Raw genomic sequence first — 20,019 nt, 5'->3', positions numbered from 1 at the left:
TGAATATCCGACTCCTTACCTTATTACGTGTATATAAATTTTCTCGACTATGAAAATATTCGTCTAAGTGTTCCAAATGGTTAAGGATTTGATCTTTATAAAAACTATCGTAATTTAATTAAAATATTGTTGTCAGATGACTAGCTAAGAAAAAGGAAGATTTTGCTTAATTAGCGTTATTAAGCAAACTAATTAGGTAATTAGTGTTGAGTTGAAACTATTTACGTTTATGGTGTCCACGTCATCACTTATTTTTTTTTGCAGATTTTTCAACAAAGCCGCTAATCTTCTTAGCGGCTTTCCTTCTTTTTTTACTAGTCATTGAATTTCCACAATCCAGTGTACTGGACTCAAGAAATTGCGAGGATAACAGGCAAAGCCGCTGAAGTCTTTAGCGGCTTTGTCAACTTTTTTTAAAAAAAAAATTTTGACACCGTAAACCGCTAAGAAGTATAGCGGCTTTGATGCTTATATAAAAAAAAAAACACGGGAATCTTCATTCATTCCATTGAACAAAAATAATCCCCAATTGCTCTTCAAACCCGGAACCCTAATGTGCGAAAAACCCAATTTCTCACCCAAAATCCACCAAATTTCTTTCAATCAATTCATCTCCATCAACCTAATTCATCCTATATTCATCTAAAGGTAATAATTCAACCCTAATTTACTAATTTCGTGCATACTTAAGTAATTCTTCCCCCAATTTAGTAATTATTTTGTGCTTAGTTTTGTAATTGTTTTTAGCTTAGTTTGTTACTTTGATAGTTCAAATTAGTAGCTTGGTTGATATAGTTTGTATTTAGTTTGATTATTTACAATGGAGATAAATAATTATCCATTGACTTGTTGGTGGAATGGTGAAGTAGAGGTAAATGGTGAAGATATTAGCTATAAGGGTGGTTGTGAAAGCTTTGTTATTGTTAATAGTACTATTAGTCTTAATGAGCTCAAGAGTGAAATATATGAGTCTTTAGAGGTGGATAAAACAAAATATGAGATTAATATCAAAATGAAATTCCCAAGTGTAAGAGGTTATAAAGTAGTATCCTTGAGTAATGATCGTAGTTTGAAAGCTATGTGGGCAAGTGTGTGTCAATCGAAAGCGGCATCGATGGATTTGTTTATTGAGTTGATGCCTCTTGAAATAACACAAACTACTACACAACCCTCTAATTTGTCATTCACAAATATGCTTAGTCAAGTTGAGGATCCAAATTGGTTTTTGTCTTTGTCATCTAATAATGTTGATGAAGCGCCCATTGATGGTAATATTTTTGGAGATGAAATTGAAAATGTGATTGAAGAGGAGGATGCAATGTTGTTGTTGAGTGATGATGATGATATGATAGACCTTGTTTCTCAACCATGTACTAACACCCAATTCATCAAGGTTCATGGTTTAGATGTTGATTATGTAAGTAGTTGGTATAAGTCAAGTGTGGCGCCATTTAAGAGTGGAGAGGAATTTATTGTTGGGCAAGAATTTGCAAGCAAAGAGATTTTGCGACAAGTTGTCACATCCTACAACGTTCTTAGAAACCAAGTTTATAAAATTACCGAATCAAGACTGGACTCACATTTAGGCATGTTGCGAGAGATGCAGACAATGTCACTCGAATGCTTGCAACGCACGGGACACGGGAATCTAGTCCCACCCATTGAAACCGATCATCCAAGCCCTCAACGCCAACCTCCTCCTAGATATCATTTACGTCACTTGGAGCATAGGCTTACCCCTATCCGTGAGGAGGAGACACCTACCGGTTCAAGTTCAAGACCAAAGAAGACTCGCTCAAGATTAGGCTAATGTGCCAAGTAGTTTAGTTGGTTTAGTTTCTATGAATTTTAGTTGGTTAAGTTTGTATGAACATTAGTTGGTTTAGCTTGTATGAACCTTAGTTGGTTTATTTTGTATGAACTTTAGTTGGTTATCAATGAAATGATCCCCAATTTCCGGATTTCAATCCCATGTTTGGAGTGTATGTTTGGGCATTGTGTGATGGTGTGAATGTATGTGTGATGGTGTGAAGGAGTGAATGTTTGTGCAGGTAAACATGTATGTATGCAGGTGTGAAGGAGTGTGATGGTGTGAAAGACTAGGCAAGATGGTTTTTTTTTTCAAATCCGCAACTTAAGCCGCTAAGAACTACAGCGGCTTAGGTGGTTTGTTTTTTTTTTTTTATACAAATTACACATAGCCGCTAAGAACTTCAGCGGCTTAGGCTGTATTTTTTGCATTTCCTGAGTCCAGTAGCTACTGGATTGTGCAAGTTTTTTTTTTCCCAAATTCACATACATAGCCGCTAAGAACCTCAGCGGCTTAGGGGTTTGCTTTTTTTTTTTTTTGCTAATTACACAAAGCCGCTATACTTCTTAGCGGTTTAAGGTGTCACATTTTTTTTTAAAAAAAAGTTGACAAAGCCGCTAAAAACTTCAGCGGCTTTGCCTGTTATCTTCGCAATTTCTTGAGTCCAGTACACTGGATTGTGGAAATTCAATGACTAGTAAAAAAAAGAAGGAAAGCCGCTAAGAAGATTAGCGGCTTTGTTGAAAAATCTGCAAAAAAAAATAAGTGATGACGTGGACACCATAAACGTAAATAGTTTCAACTCAACACTAATTACCTAATTAGTTTGCTTAATAACGCTAATTAAGCAAAATCTTCAAGAAAAAGGGTGTTACACTATTTAGTTGAGATACCGTCTTAGACATAAATTTGTGAATTTATATAAAATGCTCACCGAAAATAATGATTTTTTCCTTGTCGGGTTTAGGGAAAGGATAAGTTGTGCCCTTCTTGGGGAGGAGGACTATAGCACCATGGACAGTGGCCCTAAGCCAAGAAATATGTGCATGCCAGAAAAGAGTGCCTCTTTGACCTGTAATTGTGAAGTTGTATAGGTAGCTTTGTCCTGGTTGTATAGGACATTGTGTTATATACGCTGGACCGTCGGACCATCCTGTTCGAAGTTGTCGAACCCCATGCCTGCGCGTAACACAAACAATTTACTCATTTGTGCAATTGTGCTAATAATTAGTTATCTTTATTTGAAATCGTCTGTGATAACTATTGACGTAGAACGGAGGGAGTAGAAGACGAGTATAAATTGAGCTTACCAATGTATAGTGACATTGTATTGGACGTTGTTAATAACCTTTACAAGAACATTATCACCCTCCCTTGCACGTAAAGTTGGGCCTGGAAATTTGCCATTGACTGTCACAATGGGCTTGGTTGAACAAAGCTTTGTGTAGTTGGCCATCAACACCTACATGTATCAGAAAAACCGTAAAATCATTTAAAATTGCGTTGTTGAGAAATAAATTATTATACAATTGCTTATATAAGAGATTAGATAATTTCAAAATCTAAAAATAAATATACTACTCCGTATAAAACATGTGACGATCCTATTTAAGTATTTATGCACAAAAACATAGCGGTCAATCTACGTAATTATATAATCATGCATAGAAGAATGTTCGTTTTTTTTATGCTGATGGATTTTGAATCCAGGTCATGAATAATATCGCTCATGACTTTACCAACTAAGCTAGTTGACATCTGCATGCATAAAAGAACGTTAGATACCTTGAATTGGTAATGTCTCACCGTGGCAGCCTCGGCTAGAACCGGCCGCAAGAGTAATACAACCATGACAACAATCCAATGTTCCATTTTTTTTTTCTAAATTACTCCTTTGAATGAAACACTATTTTTGGAATCTCTTATGTAAAGTATCTCTTATGATTATACTAAATTAAGTGATTAGTTAATTATAAGCATTTTTCCTCAATTATTGAGACTTGATTAAATGACGGACCAACGCGAACATGATATAAGCTCGTAGTCATTAGAGATGCGATGTCATTTTAGTAGTTAGGTAATATGAAGAAGCCATCATACATATGTGGACTGTGGTTTATACTTGTGTGATTCTTACATAATTTTAATCACCTAGGTTTCTTCAATGTTACATAAAGTTATTACTACTACACAAATAATCTAACACATACATTTGTACTAGATCGCTCGTAGTAAATTACCTATTTACGGGGTTAATTACTCATTAGCATTGGTAAGAGTCTAGTAGTGGAGCCAGGAATTGAGCCTAATTGAGGGCGAACGGGTAATGGTTTAAGGAAAACTAGAAAAAAGTTGGAAAATTTTCACTAAAAACATTGAAATTTTTGACCGCCGGAGTGGGCGAGCACCCCTGCTAGCCCTCTAACTCCACCACTGGGTTTAGGGATGGCAATGGGTCGGATTGGATCGGGTTTTTCAATATCCAAGTCCTGTCCACTTACTTATTGGATCACAAATCCATATCCATACCCAATGCATATCTAAAATTTTAAAATTCATACCCGATTCATTATACTTTTTTCACTCATACCCGCTCCAAATCCATACCCGCTCCACCATATAATTAAAACCCAATCCGAAACTTGATTTGACTAAGTAAAAAATTAATCTTATATTAGAAAATTGAAATTTCAAGTTTAATAAAGCCTAAATTTTTAAAAATATCCGATTGTATCGGGTTTGGATTTGGTTCGGGTTTTCCAATAGTGGATATGGATATGAGTTTTTAAATAGTGGATCGGAGATGGGTGTTTAAAGGGTGGATTTGGATCGAATTTTTTCTTTCAGTTCGATTCGGGTTCGGTTCGATTTGGACCATAATTGTCATCCCTAACTGGGTTAGACATGGACGAACAAGAGATGTCGATGATGTTTAGTTAGGCCCTCTACTCATTTGGGCTTAACTTTTTTGAATTAGACTTATAAAAGCTTTGTTTTGGTAAATTTAAACTGAACTTATATAGGAGCTGAAATTTTTTTAACTTCATTTATAGGATCTGAACATATAAACTTATGGATATTATCTCGTTTTAAGTTCAAAAACGAGGTTGTACATTTTACACTTATGTAAGGTGATCGTTTTTAATCTACTATGCAATAATTAATGGTGCGTGTAACTTGTTTGTGGACTATTAGGTTAGAACATTAGTTGAATTGATCGACCATGAAAGAGATCGAAGCGTAACACTTAAACACTCCAGAAAATACATTGAATCCCCGTTGACATTGACTATAATGTTCCATAAGCTGAAGACACCTTCAACTAGCTTTTACTTAGTTTCTGTTGAACAACATCTTTCGACATGCCTTAATTCCACTTTGACGACGATATTAATAATGGAAGATTCAATAAGAAAAGGTTCAATTGATCACACATGTATTCTAATTCAGAGCCCTAATTCTAGTGTTTTGTCTCCTGTTAAGCTAACGTGAGGGTATAGCCTATAGGCCTTCCTCGAGGAGTCGAGGGAAGTAATAGCCTATGTTTCTATTGTTCCGTAACCTCTTTTGATGTTGGCGAAACTTAATTGAATTAATTAGTGGCCTTTTCTTATGTCAGAAATAATTTGTTAGCAGACGACAACGCAATAACAACTCTTTTCTTTATTAAATTAATTAGTGGCCGGGGCAGATTCAACGAATCACCTTGGACACACTAGCTCATTAACACGGATACATACTCGTCTTAATCAATCACCGGGCTCATGCATTGTTCTTTACTCCAACTGAAATTTCAGTTATAATCCAGTGCAGGATAACTTTTCACCAATGACTTTCGAACAAGTATTGTTTGTCTTTAGGTTAAAAAAAGTCTATATATCAAAGTAGGCCCCCGTTTTATTGAAGCTAAATTTCAACTCAGTTTCATACAATTTAGTTCAACTCAATTTAGTTTCACTCAACTCTAAACTGTTGAGTTCTTTCCGCCGAAGAGAACAAAATTTAAGAGTAAAAACTGAAAAGTGAAGACGGAGGTATCGTAGACCGTAATCCACATGTATTACCCGGTTCAAGTCAGCCCAAACCAATCATTTGGTCCAGCCCAAACCAGATAACTGAAAATCTCCAATCTCTAATCATGAACAGTGTTCATTGTTTTACCAACATTCAATTGAATTATCAGCAACTCTCCTATAGGACCGTCTTATATCATAAGACTGGCCCAAAAGGAGAAAAGCCCAAAGAAAACAATTAAATTTAGTTATATTTTAATTTTATTTTAGCGACTTGACATTTTATGATGAAAACTAACCAATCTAAAAATACAATTTATCAATATAAAATTTTAGGTTATCAAACTAAAATAATTTTTTACAAGTTTATTAACTAATTTATTTGGGTTCTAGGTATTGGGCTAGTCTTATGGATAGAGTGGTCTTACACAACAATTTGTGTTTTTTAACAGCTACTCTCCTATAGGACCGTCCTATAGCATAGGACGGGCCCAAATAGGAGGTATGAGTCCAATAGATAGGTTTTTAGGAAATCTAGCTTATTTTCTTAAAAAAAAAAAAAAAGAAAAAAAAAAAAAAAATAAAGAAATCTGGCGGAGCATACTATGAGTAAAGTTGAGAACAGTTATCAGCCCCACTTTTTGAGCAACAATCGTGGGAGACGATGAAGAAACTGTTTTCTTCAAAAAAAAAAAAAAAAAAGTCAACAAATGAATAATTCAAACAGCAAATTTATAGATCATGAATCTCTTAACGGAAGAATATACATATGTGTATATAAACTATCGGGATGGAGGAGAAGATTTGTGCGATTGTGGAACAACAATTTTTTGTTTTGGAGTAATCAATGGCCATGAAAGATGTTGAAAGCGAAATTGAAGTTGATGCAGGCGGCTCTCAAACAACAAGTAAGTTTACAATCATTTTATTTTTATCGTTGTTGTTTTATTAGTTATTGATTGATAATATTGAATGAAAACAGCCTTGTTTATTGTGGAAACTCAACATTTAACCTAACTTTCCAATTTGTAGGTTGAATACAGAACAATTAAAGTTGAGAACTTGTTATTTTTTAATTTTTACCTTGAGATATTGAAACTTAGTTGTTTATGTTGAAAACTTAGTTGTTTATGTTGAAAACCTTCCAATTTGTAGGTTGAAAACTTACTAATGTAATTAAAGTTGAGAACTTGAACTTTTATGTACATAACTGAGCTTTTTACGATTTAATGTCTATGAGAATGTACATGTTATGATACTCTTTAATTATATGGTGAATGCTGATCAATTATAGTTGAGAACATCCTCATATTTTGATTATATGGTGAATGCAGATGAATTTTGTATTTACTAGTTTGTTGTGATAAAGGAACATTTTAGGTACAAAACTCGACGTTATGTGGTAAATCAATGTAACAGTTATAGAAACAATTTTAGTGTAAAAACTTGAACTTTTACTTTCGAAACTTAATGTTTTAGGTATCTTCTGCAGTTAGTAATTGATTCGTCCTAACACAGCTAAGAATTTGTTCTTTATTTTATGTGCAAAACTGAACTTATTAAGTTTTAATGTCTTATCCAATTGACATGTTAGGTTACTCTTAATTATATGGTGAATACAGAACAATTAAAGTTGAAAACATAGTCATTTTTTATGTTTAGTTCTAAGTTGTTGCAGCTAGAAACCTTGCGGTTTATGTTGAAAACATGGTGATGTACGATAATTTTGCATTTTCTTGTTTTATGTGATAAATGAACATTTTAGGTACAAAACTCAATGTTATATTGTAAGTCAATGTAATAGTAAGAGAAACAATTTTACTGTAAAAACTTAAACTTTTACTTTCGAAACTGATCTTTTTAAGTTCTAATGTCTTAGCCAATTGACATGTTATAATACTCTTAATTATATGGTGAATATAGAATAATTAAAGTTGAGAACAAGCACATTTTTTTATGCTTAGTTGTAAGTTCTGGTAGCTAGAAACCAAGCGGTTTATGTTGAAAACATGTTAATGTACGATAATTTTGTATTTTCTAGTTTTATGTGATAATTGAACATTTTAGGTATAAAACTCAACGTTATGTGGCAATGCAATGTAAAAGTTAGAGATAGAATTTTAGTGTAAAAACTTAAACTTTTACTTTCGAAACTTAATGTTTTAGTTATTTTCTGCATTTAGTAATTGATTCCAAACATAGCTTAGAATTTGTTTTAAATTTTGTGTAAAACTGACATTTTTAAGTTCTAATGTCTTATTCAATTGACATGTTATGATACTCTTAATTATATGGTGAATACAGAACAATTAAAGTTGAGAACATAGTGGAGACCGGTGAAGCAAGTCAAACACTTCAGCCAGGAACCGATGAAGAAAGGGTGCCAAAAGTGCTGGATCCTACACGATCTACCACAAAGGGAAGAAGCAAGAGGATAAAAGGTCACTTTAATCGGAGAAAACGAAGTTCTAGTTCAACATCACCACAATTGGAGTTCTGAAACTTTACTCCAAATCAACAGCTCATTTGAATATGAGTTTTAATTTTTTTTTTTAATTTTTTTTTTATTTGGGACGAAGTATGATTTCTTATGACATGTACTTGTTTACTTTTGCTTCTTTTAAAATTTGAAGGGTTACCATTTGCAAATGTAAAGTAGACAGACTGGGTAGATGCAATGTTTACTACATCTTAGTTTATGCAAAGAATCATACCTTTTAACTTGAAAACTTATTCTTTTATTTGTCAACGTAATTATTTTTATTGTTTTATGAAGTTTAATTAGGTTTATTGGCTTCTGATAATCATTTGAAGCTCCTTAAGCACGGCTTTATGAATGTTTTTTCTTTGTAATTTTAGTCCGTTAATGTCCATATGTAAAATATTCTTTGTTAAATACTGGTACATTTAATTTGAATACAGGTTGTTTAATTATGTATACATGACCTATTAAGTTAGAAATTGTATCCTTATACGTTGTTTTATCTTCTTCAGATTATGTTTCATGACCTTTGCAAGTTTAAAACTGGTATATTTTATACTTCTATCTTCTTGTTGAAACGTAATGTTGTCAATATACAACAAGAAGTTGTTAAATGTGACATCACCATTAGACAATGCAAGATTATTTATGTTAAAAACACAACTTTTAACTTAGAAAAAGTACTTTTATAAATTGTGAAACTATTACATATTGTCCGATGAAAACATTAATCACTAGTGTTCACGACAAAAGGGAAAAAACACGAATAACATAAAACATAGTAAACAAGATAGACATGGGAAAATAGTTTAAACAGACAAACACGCTTGATCGACATCATATCTTCGCCCCCCTTCGTGACTTTTTCGGTGCAGCTACCAAGTTTTGTCGCTTACTTTTCTTTTGGTTCTCTACGTCGTCCTCGTATTCGCTTCCCATTAGTGAATTGAACCACTTTCTCTAGGAGTTGTCCTCTAACATTGTTCAAGTCACATGTTGCAAGTCGTGCACAAACCGACGCCCGATATAGACGTCTTCTCAGGGACTACAAAATCAAAATTTACAATGATTATTGCAACAAGTGTAGCAATTGACACTTGAAACCTATGTTATCTGAAAAGAAAATTGAAAAGATACCTCTTTTAGTGGAGTAAGGTTGCGGCTTCCATCAAATTGCTCCATAAAATACATAAGGTAAACTCCACAGTCATGTCATTGTTCTCATTAACTGTCCACTGAAAGTCAACTATCTCTAAAGCATATTCAACAACTTCACTCGCTTTCGGATGGTTGACTGCCTCGAGAAAAGTACTAAATTCACCACGCTTCAAAAGATACAATAAGCCAACACTTAATATGTTTAAAAAACTCAGAGACTAAAGATGTATAGTTAATCAGATAGTAAAACATACCACTGTTTCAGCAATGTCATAGCAGCTTTGTGGGTGAGCGTAATGAATATTGTCCAAGAACTGAATACTCTTTGCAAGTATATTTACCACAACAAGGCTGAAATGCTCACCATGGTAGTATGGAACAAAGAACTGTGACATCATATAAATCGAAGCAAATTATGTAGTTTCTTAATTAAATCCACTGTATTAAAAGATCAGTGACATCAAAAGACATACGATAATTTCAGTAATCACCAATACGCAACATACCATGTCCACTTTGGAATAATCCCACAAGATGTGGTTGCAATCTAGCCATTGTTGCCATGCCGTATGTAAAAAGTGAATAATTTGTGTGCCTCCTTGGGATGGCTGTACTTCGAGTAGTTCTTTCAAACGCAACTGTTTTGATATAAAAGTCATCACTGTTTTGTCGAATAAGAATAAAAAGTTTCATTTGCGAGATAATGAGTACACAATGAAAGTGCTAACCGAGTGAGATAACCCAAAACAAAATGCCATAGGTTGTTGGCTGGACTTCATTGCGAACTCATTCAGGTACAACGCCCAACACTCAATTACGTTGATGTCAATCATTTGGAACGATTCCAATGTTAGAATATCCACTCTTAGAAGCTCATGTTTGTCGGAAAAGGAAACTAAAACCTCGTTGTAATAACAGTTATTTTGTCAAAAATAGTAGACAGATAACATACTCTATCACAAGTACAAAGATAAAACAAAGATATATTAAAAGGGAGTAAGTTCACTTACTTTGATGCGGCTGGTTCGGGTAAAAAACAGTAATCATTCACATCCTTCTCGAATTGTTTCAACCCCATAAATGCCAATCTATTTCCCTTCATAAATCTTGAAACAAAAATTACATCTACGTTAGGTTGACCGAGATCTATGGAGCATAAATATTCTCCAACATCATCTCCAAGATGAGTCATTTCTTCATCATTTGAGACTAGGACATTGTGTTGGGGTTGTGATGTACCCATTTGTTCAACCTCGTTGTTCAAAGCATTGTCGTCATTTTCAAACAAGGATAACCAAGTATTAGATTTGTTCAACATTTGGTCTACCAAATCATCCATCAAGGCTTGCCAATCAGAATTTTCCATTATACGCTGGGTTTGTGATATGACATCCTCTTCAGAAAGACACACAACATTCACAACAGAATGTTGCTTTTCTTGATCTGACTCTTTTGTGGCCAGCCTCTTGACATGCTCTGTGAACACCACCTCCATGTCCCTCTTCAAAATCTGACATGACTCGTCTTAAAATCGCATTTACATCATAATTTTTCGTGCAATTACAACGAAACAACACATTTATTATAAAAATTATAGTCGTCAATAATATTCAACATCCTAACTGAACAAAAAATAAAAATTTATCAAAACTAATGACATGTAAAATTATGTACTCACATTTTTAGATCGCGACTTGATTTCTAGATTAGACGGTAAATTGTCAGGTATACTATAGAATTGATGTACTTTGCCTCAATCATTTGTTTACTTTTGATTAAAATACCCCCTCACAAGTCACAAAGAATAAAAAGGGTAAACAAATGATTGAGACGAAAAAGTAAATGAGTTCACACCAGCAGTAGAAACAAAACAGCAACTCATTAATCCGAAAAATAATCAGTGAGTTGTATAAAAACAGTGTCATGTGTTCGACCAACCCATATAATTATGTACTTCTTGTATCATTGGCAGATTTAAAAGGGATTTATGGGTTGCAGCTGCAACCCAATTGTTCAAGGATTAATGAAATTAACAGGCATAAAGTTCTGTTCATCGATATTAGCTGTAGCGCCCGTCATTTTTAGTTTCCAAAATGAGAATCCGTCCTAGTATAATTGGGAATAAACTGAAATTATTGTAAAAAATTAAAATTGAAGTGTAATTGGGGGTAAATATCAAGCATAACAAACAAATCGCACCAAATAAAGCTTGTGCATATTGAAAATAGAAGAAAAAATGTATATAAAACAAACCTTGATTGATGAATTTCTCCTTTGTCGCCATTGCTGTGATAGATAGAGAGACAATGAAATTGCAAACATGAAAAAACCACAAAAAATTATATGAAAGTGATGATTACTGTATGAGAAGAAGCCGATTTGGATATTTGGGAGATTAGCAGTTGAATGAGTAGAGAGAGTAACTGGGTAGTCGTTGCTTTCTTTTAGGGGAGATGAAGATTAGGGATTTTTTAAAATTTTACAGAATATTGGCTTTTTAAAAATTTGTAAATTTTACAGAAACTCAATTTTTTGGGCTTCTTAGATATTGGGCTGGTCTTATGCTATAAGACCGCCCTATACAACAATAAATTGTATTCAGATCTTACTAGAATTAGTATCATCAAAATTAAAACTACAATACTTGGTATTTGCATCTGGAAATCTTCACGTCGTCATTGTCGAGGTATCCTACATTTGATGTTACAGTTTTTCATTTGTGAATTACATTTTTCTTTTGATGTTGTTTAGAGTTTGTAGTTTGATTTTGTTAATTTTGTTGAATGTGATTAACTTAATTGCTATTATTTGATCAATTTAGGGTTTTAGTCACTAAACTTACTTAAAAGCTTTGATCCTTGAGTGAATGATCACTTAATCATCAAATCAATTTAGAATTCTATGGAATTGAAGTTGGTTGATGCGAAAGTTGCTGTGTTTAATTTAAGTGAGAGTTGCAGTATTCAGATTAGGGTTTTAGTCATTAAAATTACTCATTATCTTTGATATTTGATTGAATGATCACCTAATTATCGATAGTGATGTGTGTGGTTTAATGAATTCATTGTCATTCTACCAAAATACGCATTCAATTGAGAATTATTTGAAATTGAAGGTGGTTGACCCGAAAGTTGTCTTTGATTTAGGTCAAAATTTCAGTATTCAAATTAGGGTTCTAGTCATTTAAATTACTCAAAAGCTTTGATTTTTGATTGAATGATGAGTGTGAATTGATGAATTCATTGTTATGCTACCAAAATACGCAAATAATTGAGAAGTCTTCGAAGTTGAAGTTGGTTGATGCGAAAGTTAGTTTTTCATCTAGGTCGGAGTTGCAGTATTCAAATTAGGGCTTAGTCATTAAATTTACTCAAAACATGTGTTCTTTGATTGAGTGGTCACTTCATTCTTGATAATAGTCTGTTTGATTTGATAATTTCATTGTTATTCTACCAAAGTATGCAATCAAATGGAAATTGTACGAAACTGAAGTTGGTTAATGCGAAAGTCGTTGTCTTTGATTTAGGTGAGAGTGCAGTATTCAAATTTGATTGTGATTGCTTGTGAAAGAAACCATGACTGGAGAATTGGTGTATGAGATTGGACAAAATGCCTATATAAAGCTAGTGTTACATGCCCTAAAGCATAAGACAAATGCCGTCAATGGCGTGTTGCTCGGACGATATGAACAGAGCAAGGGAGTGGTAGAGATCTCTGAGGCTGTCCCTCTTTTCCATTCCAACATTGGGCTTCTACCTCCCCTTGAGGTTGCCCTTATGCAAGTATGTTTCGCATTTCTTCCGTTGTCGTTGATAGTTACTTTGTGGTTGCTTAAGCATTTTGTTTTGATTTCATAGTTTTATGCCTTTTGCCAATTGTGGATATGCAATTTTCTTACTTTAGCATTGTTGTTGTGAAGAGGCTGTCAATTAATGAGATATTTGATGATCAAACCATGTGCGACTTGCATATGGTAACATCGTGGAAACGTGCTACATAATGGAAACACTTTATCAATTAAAAATATTCGCCTGATTAGTCGAAAAACGATAGATATGTATGTTATGTCATCTGTGCATATACATATGTATTAATAGTCAAGATCCTTACCATTTCCTTCTAGGTACGTGGGGAGGGAGAATTTGGAGGTTCAGATTTGTTAGTCTAGGTCAAGGATGAAACAGAAGAGAAGAGATTTTTGTAAGGATTCTGATGCCACCTTAGCAAAGATGTTGTTGAGGTGCTGCGAATGAGCGAGATAATTGATATTTTGATGATCAAATCTGATGCAACTTGCATATAGTTAACATTGTGGGATTTTCTTACATAGTGGAAGTACTTTGTTAATTGAAACTAGCTGCCTGTTAGTTAGAAAAGGGAAATACATGTGTTGTCACATAAATTAGGGTTTAATAATCTGACTCTCGGCCTCATAGGGTCGTGTATAACCATGTTAACTTTGTCGAACGCCTCACTTTGAAGAGTCTAGATTGGTAAACAATCTTACCCGTCTTGACTCTTGACAATTCAAAGCATCGGATGAAAAATAGTATGATTTCAAAATGAAACCGTGTTAGTTACATTTATGGTCATTATGTGAAGTGCCATGGCAATTATAGCTCGTAAGGAAATTTGTGTGGACTCTGCTTCCTACTCTCTCTTGAAGCAGGGTTTTTTTTTGCAAGAAAGTTATACCCATCTTTATTCATCCATCAAGGGAAACAAAGAAAGGTAGATCTTACAAAGAAAAACACGCCAAAAACCAATTAAAGAGCAGAAACTAAATCCTGTTTAGAGCCTCGATTATAAGAATGACATGCCCCTGAACGTTGCTAACCAATCTGATACTAACAGTGGTCTGAATCTTCCTCAACACCTGATTAGGTGTCCTCTGAACTGCTCTAAAAACTCTGAAATTGTGTTCCTCACAAATACTGTACACAGCAGCACAAATGTTGCTACAGATCCAAAAATATTTCCAATGTTGCCAGCTATGATGCTGAGATAACCACGACAGCTCATCTTTGAGTTTAAAGCTTCTACCTTTTATACCCACCCAGTTTAAAACACCCTGCCAGACAACAGCAGCAAAATGGCACTGAAAAATGAGGTGAGTATGGCTTTTCTGAACTTCCTCACATAAACACCACCTATTAACCATCACAATGCCTCTCACATATATTATCGACAGTGGCCAACTTCCTTTGTGCTGCTAAAGAAAGTAACTCCATGCCTAGTTACAACAGTAGCAAGAGTTAAAATCTTAGCCCATCTCTCAAGAAGTCCCTACGCATCTTATTCATCCTCTTAAGTACCCCTTTGGAATTAAAAGAGAAGCACTCCAGAAATTCTCCATTCCAAAATAATGGAATTAATTTTTTGCATCCTCCTAGCATAAGAGAGTAGATTAATAGACCGATGATGAAGAGAAGATTTCATCTTATCCAAAAGGGGATGAAACATATGACTATATGAGCAGTAGTCCTCCCAGAATGCAAAGGGACAACCAAATACCTAAAAGGAAACTGCCCCTCAGAAAATCCAGTAGCAGCACATATAGCCTGCCTCACCTCAGGATCGACACCTCCAAAGTAAACATTGGTCTTGTCTGTGTTAGGATGCAGTCCAGAACACTTAGCAAATCGATCCAAAACATTTGAGACGGCTAAAACAGAGGGTAAATAACCCCTGACAAAGATCATAAGGTCGTCAGCAAAATGAGGTGATTTAATTGAGTCTTGAACAATTAGGGTGGTAGAAAACCCGACTCAAAAGATGCATTTTCCTGAAGTAACGCGACAGCTTTTCCATACTAAAACCAAAAATATAAGTTATAAGGGCTCTCACTGCCGAATACCACACTGACTGGAGAAAAAACCAGTAGTATTCCCATTCACTTAAATTGAGAACCAAGTGCTAGTAAGACAACCCATAACCCACATAATAAATTTCTCAGGAAAGTTACAAATTATTGAGCATATTTCTAATGAACTTCCATTGAAGGGAGTCTAGCGCTTTACGAATGTCTACCTTAATAAGACAACGAGGAGAGATAGCTCTTGGACCATAACCTTTAACCAAAGTTTAGGACATCATGATATTCTCAAAAATGCTCTGACCTCGAGCTAATGCTGCTTGCTTCTTCCTAACAAGATCAGGCATAAGACCTTGCAATCTATTAGCAAGAATCTTGCTAATTGTCTTGTACATGACAGTGCAACAAGCAAGAGGATTTTGTTGTTGGGTGCTTTGACATTGTAGACGCCTTAAGTACATTGTCATTCCGTCATCTTTTGGCTCATCAATCTATCATGCAGATTATTGTCAATTTTGGATGTGTGTTGCAAACTTGCAAGTGATAGTTGCAAGTGATTTAGTGATAGTTGCAAGTGATTTGGGAGCTAGTTTTATTTTCAGGCCCTCTCTTTTATTGCTTGCATCCGCTTCCGGCATTGTGTTTGTGATGTAAAATGTGAATGTGGCACTCTTTGAATTGTGTGATGTTTGGACAGTAGAGTCCCAGCTTTCCTCTCTTTTGAAGTGGTTCTTTGTTGCAAAAAAGAAACAAAAAAAAACTTGCTTTTCTTTTTTCACTGCCTTCATTATTGTGATCAGTGATTAATGAAGAAGAATGATTTGTACTGATTTGTCTTCTGTTTAATTAGATAGAAGAATATTACAGTGATCAAGGTTTGAGCTTGGTGGGGTACTTCCACGCAAATGAAAGGGTTGATGATAAGGATCTCAGTAATGTTGCCAAGAACATTGGAGATCATCTTTGTCGGTATTTCCCTCAGTCCGGAATTCTCTTGGTATGTAACATAGTTAGAATTTGTGAAGTCTTTTTGCCTCGTTACATTTGTTTTCCATTCTAGAGCTAGTAAGAGACCTCTTATATTACAGTCGGTTGATTACAGTTTATGAATTTGTTTGGCTTCTAGTTGGACAATAAAAAACTGGAAGCTTTATCAAAAGTGAAAGATCGCAGCCCCGTAATGCAGGTAGCTCCTCATTCTTTGTATGTTAGTTTATCAAATGCTACTTACAACATATATATCACTGTGTATATTTTGGATGAGTAGAAGCTGTATGTTCTTGTGAACTTTTTGGAATCGGCTTAACCATGAAAATTGCAACTTGCAAGTTCATGGGATGACCTTATCCAGTCATATTTGTCGGAACGAATATGTCATCATTGGATTTGTTGGCTGATTTATGTATTTCAACAAAAAGGACTGAGACTTGAGAAGTTGATAGTAGCAGACTTGCAAGTTGCACCAACAATGACACATGGCATTTTGACAAATGGCTAAACTAATGAAGCTTAACATAGTAGAAATTGCAAAGTTATATGCAAATTGTAGAGACCATATTGCGGTGGATGATTTTAGGGCAGCAATAACGGTTGCGTTTGAGCAAAATGATCGTTATTTGGAGTTGATGTTTATAGAATTGTTTGAGGTGTTTTCAGTGACGTGGGTAGATTTTTATTAGAACTGGTTTCTAACGTGGTGCGAATAATGATGGGGCAAACTGGCAATGGTAGGAGTTGAGAATGAGAGCTCCTACCGTGCTGGATGCCCCCTTTTTCACTATGTTGAGAGAGGGTCGCCTCGTGGATGGCTTTTTAAGTTTATACTGTAAGTATGTTAGCATAAGGTTCTGACATGGTCCCCTTTGGCTCAATAGTAGTTTAGTTGCTAAAATTTCAAGTCATGAGTTCAGACCTTGCTCCCCTTGCTTTTTGCTTCAAGATCCGCCATTGCCACAGTCGATTGCTTTTTGTGTCGTAGTTGACTGTAATTGTTGACTGAGGGAATAATGATCACACTATATAATACAAAGCTTCTTATCATCACTCTTTTTACTGTGTGCTTATCATGTACCAGCTATATAGAAGAGATGGATCAAAATGGAAAGTGGGTGGTGTAGAGGAGGGTGGTCGGCTAGGACTGAAGGAGCCATCAGCCAATGTAATGCTATTGGATTATATTTCATCTAAGAAATGGGAAGACATTGTAGACTTTGACGATCACCTCGATGACATCAGCAAGTAAGTCGTCCTACTTTGCTTTCAAGTCCATCACACTATAACTAGTTAATTCATTTGATTCATAATGAATTCATGCATCATTTCCTTCTCCCAGGGACTGGCTTAATGCTGAACTATTCAAGTGAGATAGTTGAAATTATTCGGCCTATACTTGGAGCTTGATTTGATAGATTCTGCGTACTGATAGGCGATAGTAGAATGAAGAAAGAGTGATGGAGTAGATGATCAGTTTGATTTGAAGGAGGATCGTAATAGTTTTTATTCTTTAATCTTTCAAAATTTTCCCTTGTATCGCGCCTATAAATCCACTTGAGAAGACTCCTAGTTTTCTGTACTCTGCCAGCCAAGACCTGATCCGGATTTTTGAAGAAATTGTATTCGTGTTCTTAATGTTTTCCCTCGTATGTCTATCCCGACTTTCCGAATTTATGAAACGGATTACTCCCATGTTATTTGCTCGTCGGAAACAATACGAGTCTGAAGATGAGCATTCCAATTGTTAAGTTAGTCCTCGCAAACAGGGTCATCCGGGTCTTGTCAATTTGAGTTGGATCATTTTAGGTATATGATGCACTAGAATTTGAGTTGGATAGGATTAGGATGGATTATCTTGGGTTTGGGTTGGTTGCAAGTGTAATATATCTAGCGTTTTGGATATAGCCAGTCGGGTCCTATAGGTTTGGACTTTGGAGTCATCTCGGGTTGTGTTCATTAAGGTTTTTACCGTTTGTTACTACTCCCTCCGTTCCAATCAATAGTTTATATTTCCTTTATTTCCCCCTCACAAAATAAAGTAAATATAAACTATTCAATGGGACAGACGAAATATATAATTGTAGTTCGAGTTACAATTTAGCACAATCCATTGTCAGCGCTATGAGATAGATCAACAAAAATTCAAGTCGAGGGTCAATTCAGATTTTTTCAAAGCTTGGAATCCGAAAAATATACACCCTCCTAAACCTGGAAAAATGGGTCAACGGGTTGGGTTCTAGTCGGTTCGATTCGATTCGGGTCAGGTCAGTTCGGGCCCCTCATATTATCGGGTTATTTCGAGTTGGGTCGTTTCGGGTTTCGGTGTTTTTCGGGTATGTTGGCCGGGTCATTTTCGGGTCAAAGCAGGTCGGGTTATTTCGGTTTCGGGTCAACGATTAATACGGAAAAAAGTATGATTAGTATTATTACCTATTTTTAGTTTAGTTTTGATAATTGATTCTTTATTTTTAACATTAACAATATTAAGTGTGTTTTTAAATTAGTCATTTTAAGTTTTTTTAATTCAATTAGAGTTGTGTTTTGTCGAGTCGTTTTCGGGTCGGGTGGTTTCGGAACTGGTCATTTTGGGACGGGTCAGTTTCGGGTCAACAAAGCTCGGGTCATGTTCGGGTCGGGTCAATTCGGGTTTTGGGTCAAGCCGAGAATTGCAGCTCGGGTCTGGGGTCAGCCTTTTTGGATCGGGTTGGTTTTGCCAGGTGAGTCCCTCCCATCCAATCCAAATGTAATACTTCGTACGTACCCATGAAGGGAATAATGGATTCATATTACGTTTAAATTGGATGGGAGAGGGTACAACCGTACAAAGCTACAATTCGTCTACATCAAACAACAAATCGTGCAACCACGTAAAAGATTAAGGAATCAAATCGTAAATACGAAGTACTTCTATAAGATTAGTAGTCGCAGGTAAGTGGATTGATCGTAAATGTGATATATAGTGGACTTGTTCAGCACCTTCTGTCAAGTAGCAATGCGTTTCCATGCCTCAAGAGTTCCAACACTCCCATCTCATGATGCATTGACTTATTTGTCAATTTGTGTCACTAATAAGAAATTAAGCAACTTGTTAATTACATCCTAATAGTAGTTGCAAGTCTCTTTTTAATATACTTCTAACTCCCTAATGTGTGATAAATAATTCTAATCTCAATAATCTAGACAAGAGAGTAGGTTACCATACAAATATACAATTATACATTGGTTTTCAAGTTGTTTTTGTAAAGTCGTTTTTAATAAATAGTCAATTATTGATGATAAATAACTCGTTTTATATTACTAACTTATAACCAATTGCGTAAGACTAATTTGCATTGGACACAATAAACAATTACGTATCACGATGACCGTGGATTAAGAAATTCTTGAAGATAATTGATGAGTAATTAACTTCTTTGATTTATTTTAGTGCTAATGCAGAGTAGTAATGCTTATGAAATTCTACCAAAGTTAAAGAATATCAATTTTTATTGTTTTTTCAATGTTACTCTCCTAAGAAAAAATCAATTTATGGACTATACAAACTGAGGATGTATATGTTGTGCGATTGTAAGAACTGAATTTTTTGTGTCAAAGATCAGAAACTTTATATTAAAGAATATGAGAACTTTATTAGAAAGTATTGACTTCATTCATTTCACATTAAAAACATGAAATTTAAATTAATTTCGGAAAGAATACATGTAGTTTAATTTATATCTTGGTTGTCTGTCACAGACAATGTTGGATG

The 20,019-nt window shown here is 34.9% G+C and overlaps 2 protein-coding genes, 1 long non-coding RNA gene and 1 pseudogene across 4 annotated transcripts; 2 read left to right on the top strand and 2 right to left on the bottom strand.

Annotated features, from left to right (window-relative positions):
• LOC141612390 (laccase-4-like) overlaps positions 1-3,694 on the bottom strand; it is a 6,740-nt pseudogene extending 3,046 nt beyond the window's left edge.
• A 2,250-nt stretch (positions 3,695-5,944) lies between these two features.
• On the top strand, positions 5,945-17,983 carry LOC141612389 (ER membrane protein complex subunit 8/9 homolog). 2 transcript variants are annotated; one of them, XM_074431153.1, is made up of 7 exons: positions 5,945-5,988; positions 12,050-12,149; positions 12,990-13,245; positions 16,129-16,275; positions 16,405-16,464; positions 17,353-17,516; positions 17,611-17,983. In XM_074431153.1, the coding sequence occupies exons 3-7, from the start codon at positions 13,039-13,041 to the stop codon at positions 17,639-17,641; spliced, it is 609 nt and encodes a 202-aa protein (XP_074287254.1). In that variant the 5' UTR covers positions 5,945-5,988; positions 12,050-12,149; positions 12,990-13,038; the 3' UTR covers positions 17,642-17,983. The 2 variants fall into 2 exon arrangements, with proteins under 2 accessions (XP_074287254.1, XP_074287253.1); XM_074431152.1 differs by lacking the exon at positions 5,945-5,988 and having other exon boundaries at positions 11,674-12,149.
• LOC141615358 (uncharacterized) lies at positions 6,431-8,552 on the top strand. Its single transcript, XR_012529818.1, has 2 exons — positions 6,431-6,731; positions 8,128-8,552. It is a non-coding gene; the product is annotated as an uncharacterized LOC141615358 (long non-coding RNA).
• On the bottom strand, positions 9,236-10,982 carry LOC141615357 (uncharacterized). Its single transcript, XM_074433746.1, has 6 exons — positions 10,474-10,982; positions 10,192-10,358; positions 9,970-10,101; positions 9,718-9,849; positions 9,443-9,630; positions 9,236-9,350 (listed from the first exon to the last, which is right to left on the bottom strand). Exons 1-5 carry the CDS (start codon positions 10,508-10,510, stop codon positions 9,448-9,450), a joined length of 651 nt encoding a protein of 216 aa, XP_074289847.1. The 5' UTR covers positions 10,511-10,982; the 3' UTR covers positions 9,236-9,350; positions 9,443-9,447.
• Positions 17,984-20,019: the final 2,036 nt, after the last annotated feature.

Source organism: Silene latifolia, chromosome 11, assembly GCF_048544455.1.
Source record: "Silene latifolia isolate original U9 population chromosome 11, ASM4854445v1, whole genome shotgun sequence".
In the NCBI taxonomy this organism is placed as follows: Eukaryota; Viridiplantae; Streptophyta; class Magnoliopsida; order Caryophyllales; family Caryophyllaceae; genus Silene; species Silene latifolia.
Note: the sequence above shows the minus strand (reverse complement) of the source record. Positions and strands in the feature narration are given on the sequence as shown.

What these genes read in the sequence shown, in the direction of transcription:
- LOC141615357 (XM_074433746.1), bottom strand. Translation starts at nt 10,510, where the DNA reads ATGATTACTGTTTTTTACCCGAACCAGCCGCATCAAA. An exon ending in GTTTTGGGTTATCTCACTCG is followed by an intron (nt 10,102 to 10,191) that starts GTTAGCACTTTC and finishes ATATCAAAACAG; the next exon opens with TTGCGTTTGAAAGAACTACT. An exon ending in ATTATTCCAAAGTGGACATG is followed by an intron (nt 9,850 to 9,969) that starts GTATGTTGCGTA and finishes ATGATGTCACAG; the next exon opens with TTCTTTGTTCCATACTACCA.
- LOC141612389 (XM_074431153.1), top strand. Translation starts at nt 13,039, where the DNA reads ATGACTGGAGAATTGGTGTATGAGATTGGACAAAATGCCTATATAAAG. An exon ending in CTCAGTCCGGAATTCTCTTG is followed by an intron (nt 16,276 to 16,404) that starts GTATGTAACATA and finishes TTTGGCTTCTAG; the next exon opens with TTGGACAATAAAAAACTGGA. An exon ending in ATCGCAGCCCCGTAATGCAG is followed by an intron (nt 16,465 to 17,352) that starts GTAGCTCCTCAT and finishes ATCATGTACCAG; the next exon opens with CTATATAGAAGAGATGGATC.